This window comes from Lemur catta, chromosome 11 (assembly GCF_020740605.2).
Source record: "Lemur catta isolate mLemCat1 chromosome 11, mLemCat1.pri, whole genome shotgun sequence".
Lineage (NCBI taxonomy): Eukaryota > Metazoa > Chordata > Mammalia > Primates > Lemuridae > Lemur > Lemur catta.
The window spans coordinates 73,889,262-73,903,589 of record NC_059138.1 but is presented as its reverse complement, the minus strand read 5'-3'; the positions used below and the strand labels follow the sequence as shown (position 1 = coordinate 73,903,589).

The 14,328-nt window shown below is 32.3% G+C and overlaps 2 protein-coding genes across 5 annotated transcripts in view; one reads left to right on the top strand and one right to left on the bottom strand.

The window, feature by feature from the left end:
* The window catches only part of JAZF1 (JAZF zinc finger 1), a 383,233-nt gene extending 379,568 nt beyond the window's left edge, over nt 1-3,665 (top strand). The window contains exon 5 of the mRNA XM_045564807.1: nt 3,548-3,665. Coding sequence (XP_045420763.1) covers nt 3,548-3,628 — 81 coding nt within the window. The 3' untranslated portion in view covers nt 3,629-3,665. The remainder of the gene's footprint in view (nt 1-3,547) is intronic.
* The window catches only part of TAX1BP1 (Tax1 binding protein 1), an 89,706-nt gene that overhangs the window by 49,610 nt on the left and 25,768 nt on the right, over nt 1-14,328 (bottom strand). For all 4 annotated transcript variants that reach the window (XM_045564802.1, XM_045564803.1, XM_045564804.1 and 1 more), the window contains exons 4-5: nt 9,551-9,738; nt 6,019-6,177 (exon numbers count right to left, since the gene is read on the bottom strand). In XM_045564802.1, the coding sequence (XP_045420758.1) occupies nt 6,019-6,177; nt 9,551-9,738 (347 nt within the window). The remainder of the gene's footprint in view (nt 1-6,018; nt 6,178-9,550; nt 9,739-14,328) is intronic.

Below are 14,328 nucleotides of genomic sequence, written 5' to 3'. Positions count from 1 at the left end.
CTATATGCTGATTTTTTCTCACAGTTTATCATTTCTGAAATGGGGATGTGTCTTACAATCAATGATATGACTTAGTTTACTTGGCAGCATTTTTTTCTTAATGATGATAAAATAATAGGATGCCTTACCATGGCTTCTTAGCTTCAATGAAGCAAGATATTAAAGGCTTCCCAAAACCTTTGTAGGAATAGTTAGGTTGATTTTTCTATTACAATGATATCTGATCAGAAGAATCTTAAATAAATGTAAGCCAACCTCCAGAAAATGTGGATAATTTTAAAGCTATTAAGCACAATATTAATTTTTTCTTGTTTTCAATCAAAATATGATAAAGAATAAGTAAAATGGGCAATGCGGCATAGTTATATAATTGCTAGAAGACAAATATTGCTGAATTTTAATAATACAAAATGTTCTGATTCAAACTACAAACTGATACTTTTATCCCCTTAAAAGCCAGAATACCCACAAAATTTAGAAAATGACAAAATGCAAACTAATGCTCTTTCTTACTTCTTAAAACGACTGGAAGAACACAGGAAAACATTAAAGATACATAAAAAATAAATATTTTAAATGGCTCACATATAGTAAACCAGCACTGCCCAAGAATGATAGTTTTAAAATATATATTTTAAATTTTGTACAACCTCCAAGGTCCTATAGTCTTTTCAAGACTATTAAATTCCATACCAAAAATAAAATGTCATCTTCAGACCCTTCTTTCAACTACAATAAAAGCTGATGAGAGTGCCACAAGCCACAAAACCCATTGTTAATTATTCAACAAATACTTGAACGAAGAGATCTATCATATTTGCACCTGTTATTATAAGCCACTGTAATGAAGTAACAAGAAAATCTCGCTTGGGTTTTCAGGTTCTCAGCTCTGCCACTCCTTAACTAGATGCCTTTTATAGATGAGAAAACTTGAATCCAGAAAAACTAGGTGACTATCTTTTGAAAGTAACTTCAATGAGAATAAAAAGGGAAACTCTATATGATAGCAAGTTATTCTTTGCAGTACATGTTGTCACTATACAACAACACAAAATATCTTTAAGTTTTAGAGAAGAGAAAGTCAAAAAAATAGAGTTGAAGCGTTACACACGAGCCAAAGACACTATAAAAGATCTTTCAGATTCTCACTCCTATGCTGGTGATACCTCCCCCAAATACCTGGTGATGTCTCCTACCCAGTTTGTGAAATTTAAGAACCAAAACAACATGAATATATACAACAGTTTGTAACATGCTCCCTTATATTGTTTTAGTATCTTTAAATATAATATAGTTGAAAAGTACCTTGAAGTACATTGTATCAACCTTGTATTATCATCATTCAATTTAAGAATATAGTTTATTATATGCAAAGAACTCAATTTATAATTTAGGGCCCAAAAAATTATAAACTAAATAAGCTAACTGAAAAACTTAAAAGGCCGGGTGCGGTGGCTCACCCCTGTAATCCTAGCACTCTGGGAGGCCAAGGCAGGAGGATCGCTGGAGGTCAGGAATTAGAGATCAGCCTGAGCAAGAACGAGACCCTGTCTCTACTAAAAATAGGAAGAAATTATATGGACAACTAAAAACATATACAGAAAAAATTAGCCGGGCATGGTGGCGCATGCCTGTAGTCCCAGCTACTTGGGAGGCAGAAGCAGGAGGATCACTTCAGCCCAAGAGTTTGAGGCTGCTGTGAGCTAGGCTGACGCCAGGGCACTCTAGCCTGGGCAACAGAGCGAGACTCTGTCTCAAGAAAAAAAAAAAAAGGAAAGGAAAAGAAAAACTTAACAGAGTCACAGCTCCTTTTAGTCCTATTCTAAAAACAAGATTCAAAATCATTGGTTCTTTGAGCCTCAGTTTTCAATCTTTTAATTTCCAAATATTATATTAAGCACTCCAAAATATAAATAAGAAAACAATGAATATACAAACTGCTAATTTTTACACAAATCTTTAATAAATGTAAAGATGGGGGTTAAAAAACACTCATCAATACAATGGAATATTATTTGGCAAAAATAGAATGAACTACTGATATATATTACACATGGATAAACTTTGAAAACATATGCTAAGAGAAATATGCCAGTCACAATAGGCCACATCCTGTATGATTCCATTCATGTGAAATGTCCAAACTACACAAACCCATACAGACAGAAAGTTAGATTAGTGAGTATCTGGGACTGCAGGAAAGGATGGGGAGGAAAATGGACAGAGACCGCAAGTAGGTACAAGCTTTATTTTTGGGTTGATAAATATGTTTTAAAATTAGATGATAGCCATGGTTGCATAATCCTGTAAATATACTAAAATCCATTGAACTTTAAACTGGTAAACTTTAAACTGGTAAACCACTTTAAACTGGTAACCTTTGCGATATTTAAATTGTATCTCAATAAAGGTGTTTTGAAAAAAAAGATCAACAGATCAGCTCACATCTTCGCCCTCAGAGGTAGAAGTATGGAATAGTGGTTAAGAGCACTAACTGGAGCCAGACTGCCAGCCTCTACCACTAGTAAACTGTGCAATCATGAGCCTTTTACAAGAAAAAGGAGAAAAATCCACACTTAAAGTTGAACTAGAAATGAATGTAAGTTATCCTTAATAATAAAATAAAATTACTTTCTAAATCTAAGATGTACATTAATAATGAAACATATACCACAATAACCTAGGGAAAATACAATCTGTAATTTATCATTTCTCAATTTATAAATAATATCTGATTTTAATTTTAACCTACTTTGTAATCCAAGTTCATTCCTTTCAGCAGCCAATTATATAAAATAACCTTAAAAACAAACATAATTTAAACCAACTTGTTTGGATAATCTTAACACATCAATTCTTTTAATTTATAAAATTAAAGTTTTAATTATCAGCATTCAGTTTAATTAGTTTTCATTTGTTCACAGACAGGGTCTCACTCTGTCACCCAGGCTTGAGTGCAGTAGTACAATCATAGTTCACTGTAATCTCAAACTCCTGGGCTCAAGCAATCCTCCCACCTCTACATCCTGAGTAACTAGGACTACATTTGTAAGCCACCACATCTGGCTAATTTAAAAAAAAATTTTTTGTAGAAATGGGGTCTCACTATGTTCAGCTCAGGCTGATCTCGAACTCCTGGCCTCAAGTGATCCTCCTGCCTTAGCCTCCCAAAGTGCTGGGATTATAGGCCTGGGCCACCTTGCCCAGCCCCGTTTTAATTACTAGAGTTTTCCCTCTAGTGGCATTTTATAGTGATAAAAGTCAACGTGATAAAAGATGAAAAGATTTTATCTATAAACATTTAATTATTGTAAACATTTAATTCAGTTTTAATATTAATATTTGTCAATTATTGAATGGATAATAAAAATGCAATAAATTTCTTCTATTATGAAGAAAATTAAGGTCTACTGATCAATGGATACTAACATAGTAAATTTTAAACAAAATTATAACAGTCTTTCAGATATTCAACAGTTTATATACTCAGTACCTCAAAGAGAAGACCTCCAGAACCATTCTATATTGTTTTTTTTTTTTTTTTTAGAATTCACACCATGGAGTGCATTTAAAACAACTGCCATGTCATGGATTTTATAAGCCACCTACCAACCAAGACCTGTTTTAAAGTTTCTAAGTTGTTCTAGCTACCCAGAAGACCTGCTTAATTAAGATTGAGACTCAAATTTTGGAGGTAAGAAGCAAATTCATAAAAAACTAGAAGTCCCTTGACTAGTAACAAAGAAGAACACTCTCTCCTGGAAAACACATAATTTTATCATCAGAAATAAGCAATTATCAATATATTTATTTCTATCATTTAGAATTTTTTTATATTATGCATGTATTACACTTTTAGAATCTGGGGGAAATGCTATGAACACCCACTCCTGAGGGATAACACTATTCATATTTTAGTCCCTCTTTGAAGATGCCCTGGTTCATCATTACAAATACTAGTGAAACAATAATAGTTACTTACATGTAGGGAGAATCTACTATATATCAATACCATTCTAGGTCCTTTTATCACCATTTTCTATAATATAGAGTATCATTTAAAAATCACTTCCAAGTATTAATACTTCCCAGAGAATATATGCCAATGCAAGAATAGCAGCAGAGAAATAGTCTCCTCGAAGATTAGTGACTGTCATCAAGATTTAAGAGTTGCCATAAAAACTTCTGCTGAAGACCTCGTCTGAGCACCAAGGCCACAGTCTCCTACAAGTTTTGCTTCATTAATCCCCTGACCTCAGTCTACCACTTTCTCAACCTCAGTCTGTTAGAATGAGCTTTAGACTTGTCTGTAGCGCTTAACCCCTTATCACCTAGACAGCAAAGAGAACCTGAGACTGCTTAAATCTCAGCTAATTCTCAGCTGAAGCAGAGACACAGCCTGATGTATGTGAGTAATTTCACACAAATCAAGGCCTATCACTCTGCCATTTCTATTCTCTCAATTATCCATTCTTTACTTACATTTCAAGTTAAGGAGAGTCAAAACATCAAAGGCCACATTTCAGTATATCATTGATCTAATGAGCTTAGGACATGCTGAAATGAGCCTTTCTTATGAGTCATCTTCTATCTCACCTCTATTCCTCTGGCTTTTAATGAGTGAAAGAAAAGAGATTGGCATTCCACCTAGGAAAACTGCCCAATACAGATACAACTAATGGGAGAACTATGTAAAGAATGGAGAGAAAAAAGTAGTAACTATACAAAATAGCAAGGGAGTTACAACAAATAAGTAAAAAAAAAAAAAAATCAGCTAAATGTCCTAAGAGTCACGGTAGGCACACATTATGAAATTTCACTATATTTTAATATTAGGTATACCTGCCTTTAGAAGTTCCAGTGAAAAATGTGGTTCATTAACCAAATGGAAAGCCCTATCCTATAGTCTATGGCAGGACACTAAGAGTTCCTCAAGAGCAAAACTGGGGGGAATATGTGCATATTTTTAACTAAAAAGGTTAAAGATAATGAAGACAGAAGTGAAAACTTTAGAGTTATAAGATTTACAAATATACATAATACCTGATATTATGTCTATCCTCTAACTCAAAAGAGCAATCCTCAAATAGAACAAAGCAAGATAAATCTTTTCACAATTTAAGCCCTATTTATATATCATCTCTGCTCAGGTGTATAATATGTAACCACTTCACTGGAGTGTAAAAATGTTTGAAAATCACCGCACTAATGATTCAATTGACAATTATCAAGCAATTACTCTAGGCCTTGTTGGACAAAAGAAGAAACTCCACTCTCAGGGAACATTAGCTCAAATCCTGTCAACAGATGTAAGCATATCCAACTAGCTATAATATAAAGTAAGACTGTCACATGTATAATTACAATCTGTTTTGTCAGAACTAACAAATTGCTTTTCTTATGAAAATATTCATAAAGAAGTCAGTGACTGGGTGACTTTTTTCATTGTTTTTGGCTTCTAACTTAAATCCATTTGTATCTCTAATGAAGCCACACTGTTTTCTGCTTGTACTGTACTTCTCTTTTTCTTAGCTTAAGAAATTGTACCAATTTTAATAAGGTGCTTTGTAGGATAATTTATAGCATTTCTCACATCAAGAATTTCAAAATTTTGTCTAATACTACATCTTATTTCACTGAATTTTGCTTTTTTGAAAAGTAATTTTCTTTATTCTATTTTCCCTTTATTCAGTGTTTATCAACTGTATTACCAACCCTCCCCAAAAAATCTATCAGGTATTCTACAATTAGATGAAAAACATCTGGAAACAGTTGTCAGGGACTACTTTATCAAGCCTAGTACCAAAAGTCTAGAAGTATTTTAACCATCTTACAGCATAAAAGCAGCTGTGGCAGAAGGTTAATAGGAACTGACCTATTCTTGTATAAACGTCTATCTAAAAGGCTACTTTTTTCAATACCCAGTTTTCACTAACTTTAATTGGTTCAGTTCTCAAAAAAGGTGAGTTTCAGGGAACATATTAACAAATCCAATCAGTTACATAAGACGTAACTAACCTTCTGCTCTGCTTGCAGTCGGTCACATCTTTCTTTCTCATTGTTAAGTTCTCCTTCCATTCTTCCAACTTGTTCTCGAAGTTGTGCTGTTTCTTTTTCCAGAATAGCAATTAACTTTAACAGTTCCTCTTTTTCTTTCATAGTTTTCTCAATTTTCAACTATAAAACAAGAAATGCAAATTAATTCTTTTTTGTAATCCTTAAAATATGATACTACAAATTTAGTTTTCCATTTCAAAAAAAAAAAAGAACTTTTACATTCTACTTACTTCATATCAATCAGCTTCTTTTAGCCTTCAGTTAGAAAAATTCATGATTCATAAATTTAAAATTTCTTTTTGTTAGGCAAAGGAGAAAATATTAAAGGAAGGTATAAAATGAGAGATATTTGTTACGAAGTTGCCTGCAAATCACTTCTCAACAGTACTAAAAATAAGGCATATTAAGTTTCTTAAGTGACATAATTACAGGGTTTTCTTATCTGGAATAATAACCAGATACTTCAAGAGGTAAACTTGTATCTCTTCTTGAATGCAAACCTATGGGAAATCTTTGAATCTATTACAAACTTATTTGTATGTTATATAAGCCCTTCATCTATAGGATTACTATTAAAAGTGTCGATCCTTTAAATAAGATAACCAAGGAATGCACAGTTTCTATATATATAATGGCCTCTATTTGGCTAAAGTAAAACAATCTTTATAAGCAAAACATAAATTTCAGGACAAACATGCAGACTACAACAATATATTAACAATATATTTAATAACTGATTCTGATGCTAATACTATTACTCAGTTCAGGAAAATCTAAACTCCAATATTCTAAAAATTACTAACTTAAGAGACCTAAAGTATTAGTAAATAAAAGTTAATATTTTTCTTACAGCAAGAAGTCTTTGATTCTAACCAGGGAAGAATGAATACTCAGAGGAACGACTTCACAAAGGGGGCATTGTACACTTAGCTGGTAAAAATAATTTTTTCCCCCAAACATGCCAAATTAGTTTTCCAGGGTCACAACATCATGGAATCAAACTGATTAAACTGTAAAATGGCTCTTACGAAAGTTAAATAGCTGAAAACTTTTAGACTGACCCTTCTACCTGCTTCCACAGATCAAATCAAAATGCCAGGAATAAATACCCTCAAAAGAAGAAAAGTTTATTTAATCACTGAATTTAATTTATCCCCTACCTATTTTTAAACAATGATTTGAGATAGATTAAAACAAATAGCATTCAATGAAGTAAACAGAAAATTAGATTCAAGCAGGTATATTAACCATAAAGATTAACATCATTATTAATATGGCTTTAAATCTGGCTTAAAACTTTCTGGCAGCTTAAAAATGAAGATACATCTTAATATAGTGCCACAGAAACATTATAAAAGAATCAGTTTTTCCCAATTATTTACTTAATTCACATATACTTTCTGAAGAGTATACTAAAGCTTAAGTAGAAAATTTTTAAAAGAATTTAAATTAGATAAAAATACATGCCTAATTTCTGCCCCAATTTTGTATTTTGAAATATTTCAAGCACACAAAATAGCTGAAATTTTGCAATGAACACCCATCACCTAAATTCACTAATTATTAATATCTTGCCAAGTTTATCTCCCTTTATATACTAATTTGTGACTTTTCTTTTTTTTGCTAACCCGTTTTAACGAAATTACAGACACTTCACCCCTAAGTACTTCAGACCAAGCAGCTCCTAATAGGGCCAGTCTCCTTTTCAACTACTATTATTATCAGAGCTAAGAAAATTAAGAATAATTCTCTAACATCCAATAGAGAGGCCATAGTCAAATATCCCCCACCATCCCCAAAATGTCTCTCTCTTTTTTTTAAATCTAGGATTCAATTAAGGTTCACACACTGTAGAATTATGTCTCAATCACTTCTTTTGTCAGTGGGGCCCCATAAAATGTCTCACATTTGTATTAATTTTGTATAGTTTTAGATAAAATCATTTAATAAATGCAGAAATTTAAAATGTTTATCAAAAAAATTGGTCAGAAAATAGAAACATTTTATCCCAGAAATATTTACCTAAGAAACAGCAACTTAAATTTTCTTTAAAAAGTACCCTTTGTGGAGCAAGAAGAAGTAAAATAGAATGTGCCATGTCTCAATTTATTTGGAGAAAAAGTACAAGAGAGATATGGATGCCAAAATGCCCATCATTTTTCTGTTGGAGGCCCTGAAATCAGGGTGGTCTAACAAGTATTCAAAAAGCTGCAATATAAATGCTAACTGCACTCTTAAGAGCCAGGCATATTTCAGCATCTTTGACTAGCATTCAAATACCAAGCTAAAAACCTTGATCATCAGGCAGTTGTCACCACAAAATGTTTTAGTCACCCTATAAAAGTTACATTTCTTTATTTAAGATAAGAGAAGAATTTCTGGAAAGGGAAGGAAAGATATGGAAGAATTCACAATAAAAAATGACTGGTTCCTTCTAACCTTCTAGTTTGATTGTCTAATAAAAGTATTATATCCATAACCTCTTGTCTCTTTTTCTCTAGTCTCAGTTTTTGAAAGTAAATAAAGTAAAATCAAAGGCATAAAATATTTACATGTTAAAAAAATCCATCTGACTATAAAGAAAAAGTGATGACCTGCAACAGACAAAATATTAACATAAATTAACCAAAAATCTATACTGAACCTAAGCTATTTTTCTTATAATAGAGGGCACTATATACAATTAACCACTCAAATATAATTAACATACTAGTTTTTTAGGTATAGGGTAAACATATTGGGAACTGCGATCTTAAAATGAGATAAGAATGTTCTGTTTTTCTTTCAATGACTACTAAAACTTAATACATAAGGCATTATTAGACCAGCTACACAGTAACTTTATGTTGGAGCCAATGCCATGACTCCACAATATTCAATTTAAAAAATAATAAAAAGCTTTTCACCTTTTCTTTTAAATTATGGTTAATCTAAGCTTACTCATTTGATCAGATGAACAATGAAAAGAATCATTCTAAAAATGCTCAACCTAAATTAAGAGACTGGGATGTTTCCCTGATTTAATGCCACACTTTAAAAAGACATGCTCATGATGTAGTGAAACAAAGTTCATACGCAATTACAGTTAGATTTACTGCTTTACACCCCTCTCTCAACCAGCTTCATCCCCCAAATCTGTAATATTCTGAAAGGATTAGGCCACCCCAAAAGAAGAAAAGTTAGTGCAAAAAAACATAAGGAAAGTATTAGGCCTGAACTCCCTCAACAGGTATTTACTGCATTAACTACGCACAAGATACTGATAGGCCCTAGGGACAGTCACTGCCATAGTGGAACCAATAACATAATTCTGACCAAAAGATTTTTTAAGTATTTCAAAAAAGACATTCTAAATTTATTATTTTAGTTAAAAAGCGTTTTATTTTTATGGCTACTCTTGCATAACCTGAAAAATTTTTAAAAGCTAACCAATGTGAGCTCCATTTTTAAAATTATCAATGAATCACTATCTCACCCATTGATAGATACCAACCTCAAGAAGGCCAGCTTTTGTGGTCACCACCAACATGTCAGAATTTCCTTCATCTTCCATAGTAAGCAACTCTTCAACTGGAGAAGCAGCTCGAAACTGGAAAGGTGTACTTGCTCCACGAATTTCACCCTTGTGGGTAACGTAACAGAACTGATAAAATTCTCCATCATCATTTGGAAGGTAATATCCTAAGAGGAAGTTAATGAACAAAATTATTAAACTTCCTATTATAAATCGAATGTTATTTCAATTTAACAATACTTGTAATTTCTCATTCCTCACACTGTTCTTCGCACACATCTGAGACATGTCTTTCCTGCTATCTTTTACAAATTGTCTACCAAAACTAGATTCTTCCTTCCTCCTCAAACATACCTTAATTTTTCTTCTCCTACGTCTAAGTTTATATTCCCAAAATATCCTTTCCCCCTGTATCTCCACCAGGGCAAACCTAACTCATCTGGAAGAGCCAAGTGTGTACTTTGCAATGGGAAAGAGGCTGGAGGAGGAACAAGAGAAGAAGTAGTACAAAAATCTAAGGAGGACTGGGAGTGGGAGTAAGAATATGTCATTTAAAGAAATCTTCGCTCCAATTTGATATTCATTACATGTAAATGAGAAATATTAAGAAAAGAAATATGCTGCACTTGTGAATTGTGTAAAAGCAGAAAAGAAGATGAGGTCCACTGGTGCGGTACAACAAAAGTAAACATTGGAACCACCCGGAATTCCAGCTCTACCACTATTATTTACTTAACCTCCCTGAGCCACAGGTTCTTACCTGTTTAAAAAAAAAAAAAAAAAAAAAAAAAAGACATAAGGCCATCTCAGAGTTCCAAAATATCTACAAATAATATATTTATACCATCTAGCCCACTATCTGACAAATGTGTTCAATATTTGTTCCCTTCTTTCTTCAATTGTTACCCTCTCTTTTAAAATTTGCTGGATTATCTTAACTTATAATTAATCTTTACCTCTTCTCCAAAGCTCATTTTTTGCATTAAAAAACATACCTCCACAGTATACTTTACGTTACTATTTACTATGTACAAGCTTTATATCCTATATCAGACCTCAAACACTGAGGGCAGATATAGTAGATACACACATACACACACAGAGGGCAGATGTACGTATATTTATGTGTTTGTGTGTATACATATACAAAAATTCTCAATTCTCCACAATGACTTGAAAAAAGGAAGCATTCAATAACTGAAATGAATATACAAACATGAATATACTCACCTAATTATCTACCCAAAAACCTGTATTTTTTTCATGTCTTAAAATTGTAAGCCTCATTATGATATCTATTTAATACTTTATCTGATTTCATTCTTTTAAAAATAGCTGGTATTTCTCTTTAGAAACAAGGAAAAGAGACAGAATATAAAAGATAAGCCAAAAAATTCTTGCGGTGCTTGAAAGCAAAGAAGATGTCTTAAAAAAGAACTGGAAGAGGTACAGGAAATATCAAAAAATATAGGGGCCCACTGAAAGAGCTCCCAATATCCATAGCCAGAACAATTTCAGCAACAAAAAAAATTTATAGTATTAGGCTTTACTTCACTGAAGAAATCAATGAGTCCATGGAGAAGAGGACAACTCTTTCTAACATGGTAATTCCAACTAATAAATGTACAAATAATGAACATTAATTAGGCAAACACAACAATAATGGTTGTAGCATAAGATGCACTAAGAACACTAAAATTAGTGGCTGAAAATTTGAAGAGAAATAAGATATTTCCATAGTCTCAAAGTAGCCCCCCCATAAAACTCATTAATTACAAAGGGAAAAATAACAACTTTATTTAGAGAGGAAAACCCAGATGACACCACTTTAACCAAGTGATCAAGATTAATATCACCAGTAATAAGATGTATAGACAAGTACTTCCTGATACAATGCAATGAGAAAGGTATAATACTTCCAGGGCATTCTTCCCAAAAATGCATAAAGACAACAAGTACTCCCTGATACAATGCAATGAGAAAGGTATAATACTTCCAGGGCATTCTTCCCAAAAATGCATAAACTCAACCTAATCACGAGACAACATCAAACAAACCCAAGATAAGAGACATGTTGCTAAAAAAAACAAACCACCACAGTACAACAGTACTCTTCAAAAAAGTAAAGTTTATGAAAGATAAGAAGAGATGGAGGACTAAAAAGTTATTACAACTAAATGCAGTGTGGGATTAGGGACTGGATCCAAGAACAGAAAACGAGTATTAGTGGAAACACTGGTGAAATTTGAGTAAGCTTTATACCTTAGTCAACATAAATTATTCATTTTTTAAATAAATGTACCATGGTTATGCAAGATGTTAACACGAAGAGAAGCTAGGCAAAGGTTATACGAACATTCTGCATACTATTTTTGCAAGTTTTCTTTACATCTTAAATTATTTCAAAATATAAAGTTTTTATAAAGTATCATAGACATGCATCTGTCAATATATTTTTAAAAGGTTTAAAAAAATCCACCTTCTTAGTATCTACTACAAATTAATCCATAGCAGAGTAACTTTCCAAATGATCACAAGACTTATTTTTAAAAGCTCAAACAGAAAACAAAAATACAGTCTGATTAATCAGCTCTGGTATCCTGACATTAGAAATTCTACAAACTAGATATCCAAAGTCTGATTCTTTAAAAAACAAAAATGTCACTAAAATAATCTGCTAAAAAATATAGTTCAAACACCATTTGAGAAAGATATAATTATTCAGAGCTGCAATTTAAAGCTTTCTGTATAGAAAAAACTGTGGTTAGATTAATAACATGGAAGATAGGAAAAAGTAAAAAGCAAACCGTGAGTCAAATTTTATAGCCTGTGACATTAACACTCAGATTATAATAAATAAGCGTCCATTTAGGAAAACAATAACATTTAGGTATTTTTGTTAGTTGTTTTGGGTTTTGCATTTCAGGAATCTCATGACTCATCCAAAAAATGAGCAAAGTGATTTGGATTGTGCTTTAAAGCCCTGCCAGCTCTAATACTCCATGACTAAGCTTTCCATGACTGCACCCTGACTTCCTTATATAACAAAGTTCTAGGCAGGCAGAAGCTATTATTTCTGGATTACATAATTCAAAAAAATTAGTATTACCAAATTTTCAAAAACTTGTAACACTTATCGTTATGCTTAGCTCCCATGAAAAATTTTTTAAAGTATAAACAGAAATAAATTGAAGGCATTTCCTTTTTTAACCACATTTAAACTTTTTGCTAAGTTGCCAATAAACAAATGGGTTAGTCATAAATTTAGTAAGTTATTTTCTAACAGAAAACCAATCACAATAAAAATGACTAGAAATAAACCTACAACTTTTAAGAAACTGTTAAACACAACAAAACAAGTTCCAATACACACACTTAAATTTGATTGTCTATAAAAAGGATAAGTATTAAAAGATAAACTACATATATATAATTTATAACATTTCTTTGCCCATAAACATCTAAGAGGACCTAAATCTTTGCCCATAAGTTTTATCCTCTGAATATTTATTTCTTGACATAGAACATAAGGAAATTTTTTTTTATATATCCAAGTTCCATGCAGTCACATTGCCAATTAATGTTAATATCAAACATATACAAAATTCAGAATAAAATGAAAAAGTTTTTTTAAAACACATAGACCACCGAATCCAAAACACTGACAACACCAAACAAAAACACTCATTCACTGCTGGTAGGATACAAAATGATACAGCCACTTTGGAAGACAGTTTGGCAATTTCTTATAAAACTGAACTTTAACTCTTACCACACAATTCAGCAATTACACTCCCTAGTATTTACCCAAATGAGTTGAAAACTTATATCCACACAAAAGCTTGCCCAAGAATAGCAGCTTTGTTCATAACTGCCAAAACTCAGAAACAACCAAGATGTCCTTTACTAAATGAATGGATAAATAAACCATGATACAGCCATATAATGGAATAGTATTCAGCAAAAAAAAAAAAAAAAAGAAATGAGCCATCAAGCCACGAAAAAGCATGGGGAGAACCTTAACTGCATATTGCTAAGTAAAAGAAGCCAAACTGAAAAGGCTATAAGGCTATATACTGTATGATTCCAGCTATATGATACACTGGAAAGGGCAAAACTATAGAAACAGTAAAAACATCAGTGAGGAGGGAAGGAGAGTTGAATAGGTGGAGCACAGCAGATTTTTTAGGGGAATAAAACTATTGTTCTGTATGATACTACAACAGTAGATACATGTGTTTACACATGTATACATTCATCAAAATCCATAGAACACACTTCACAAATTGTGAACCCTAATGTAAACCATAAACTTAGATAATAATGTATTAGTACTGGTTCATCAATAACAAAGGTATCACACTAATACAAGATGTTCAGAATAAAGGAAACCAGGGAACTCTGCACTTTTCATTCCATTTTTTCTGTAAGCTTAAAACTGCTCCCCCCAAAAAGTCTATTAATTAAAAAAGAATTCAACCATCTAAAGTAGATTAATCTGGCCCTAGTTCTTTTAGAAGTCTGCTTTGCACGTGTCACCAAAATCCAAGTCAAATATTGCCTGATATAAAACAGCACGTTTTAATTTAGATACGACCGTATCAATTAGATAAAGTTAACAATATTTTTTGAACATTTATCTACTATGCCAGTGGCTCCCAAACTTCTACATATCGAAGTCACCTGTTGATCTTTTAAAAATTACAAAACACAGGCCACACCTCAGACTAATTAAATCACAATCTCTGCAGGTGGGA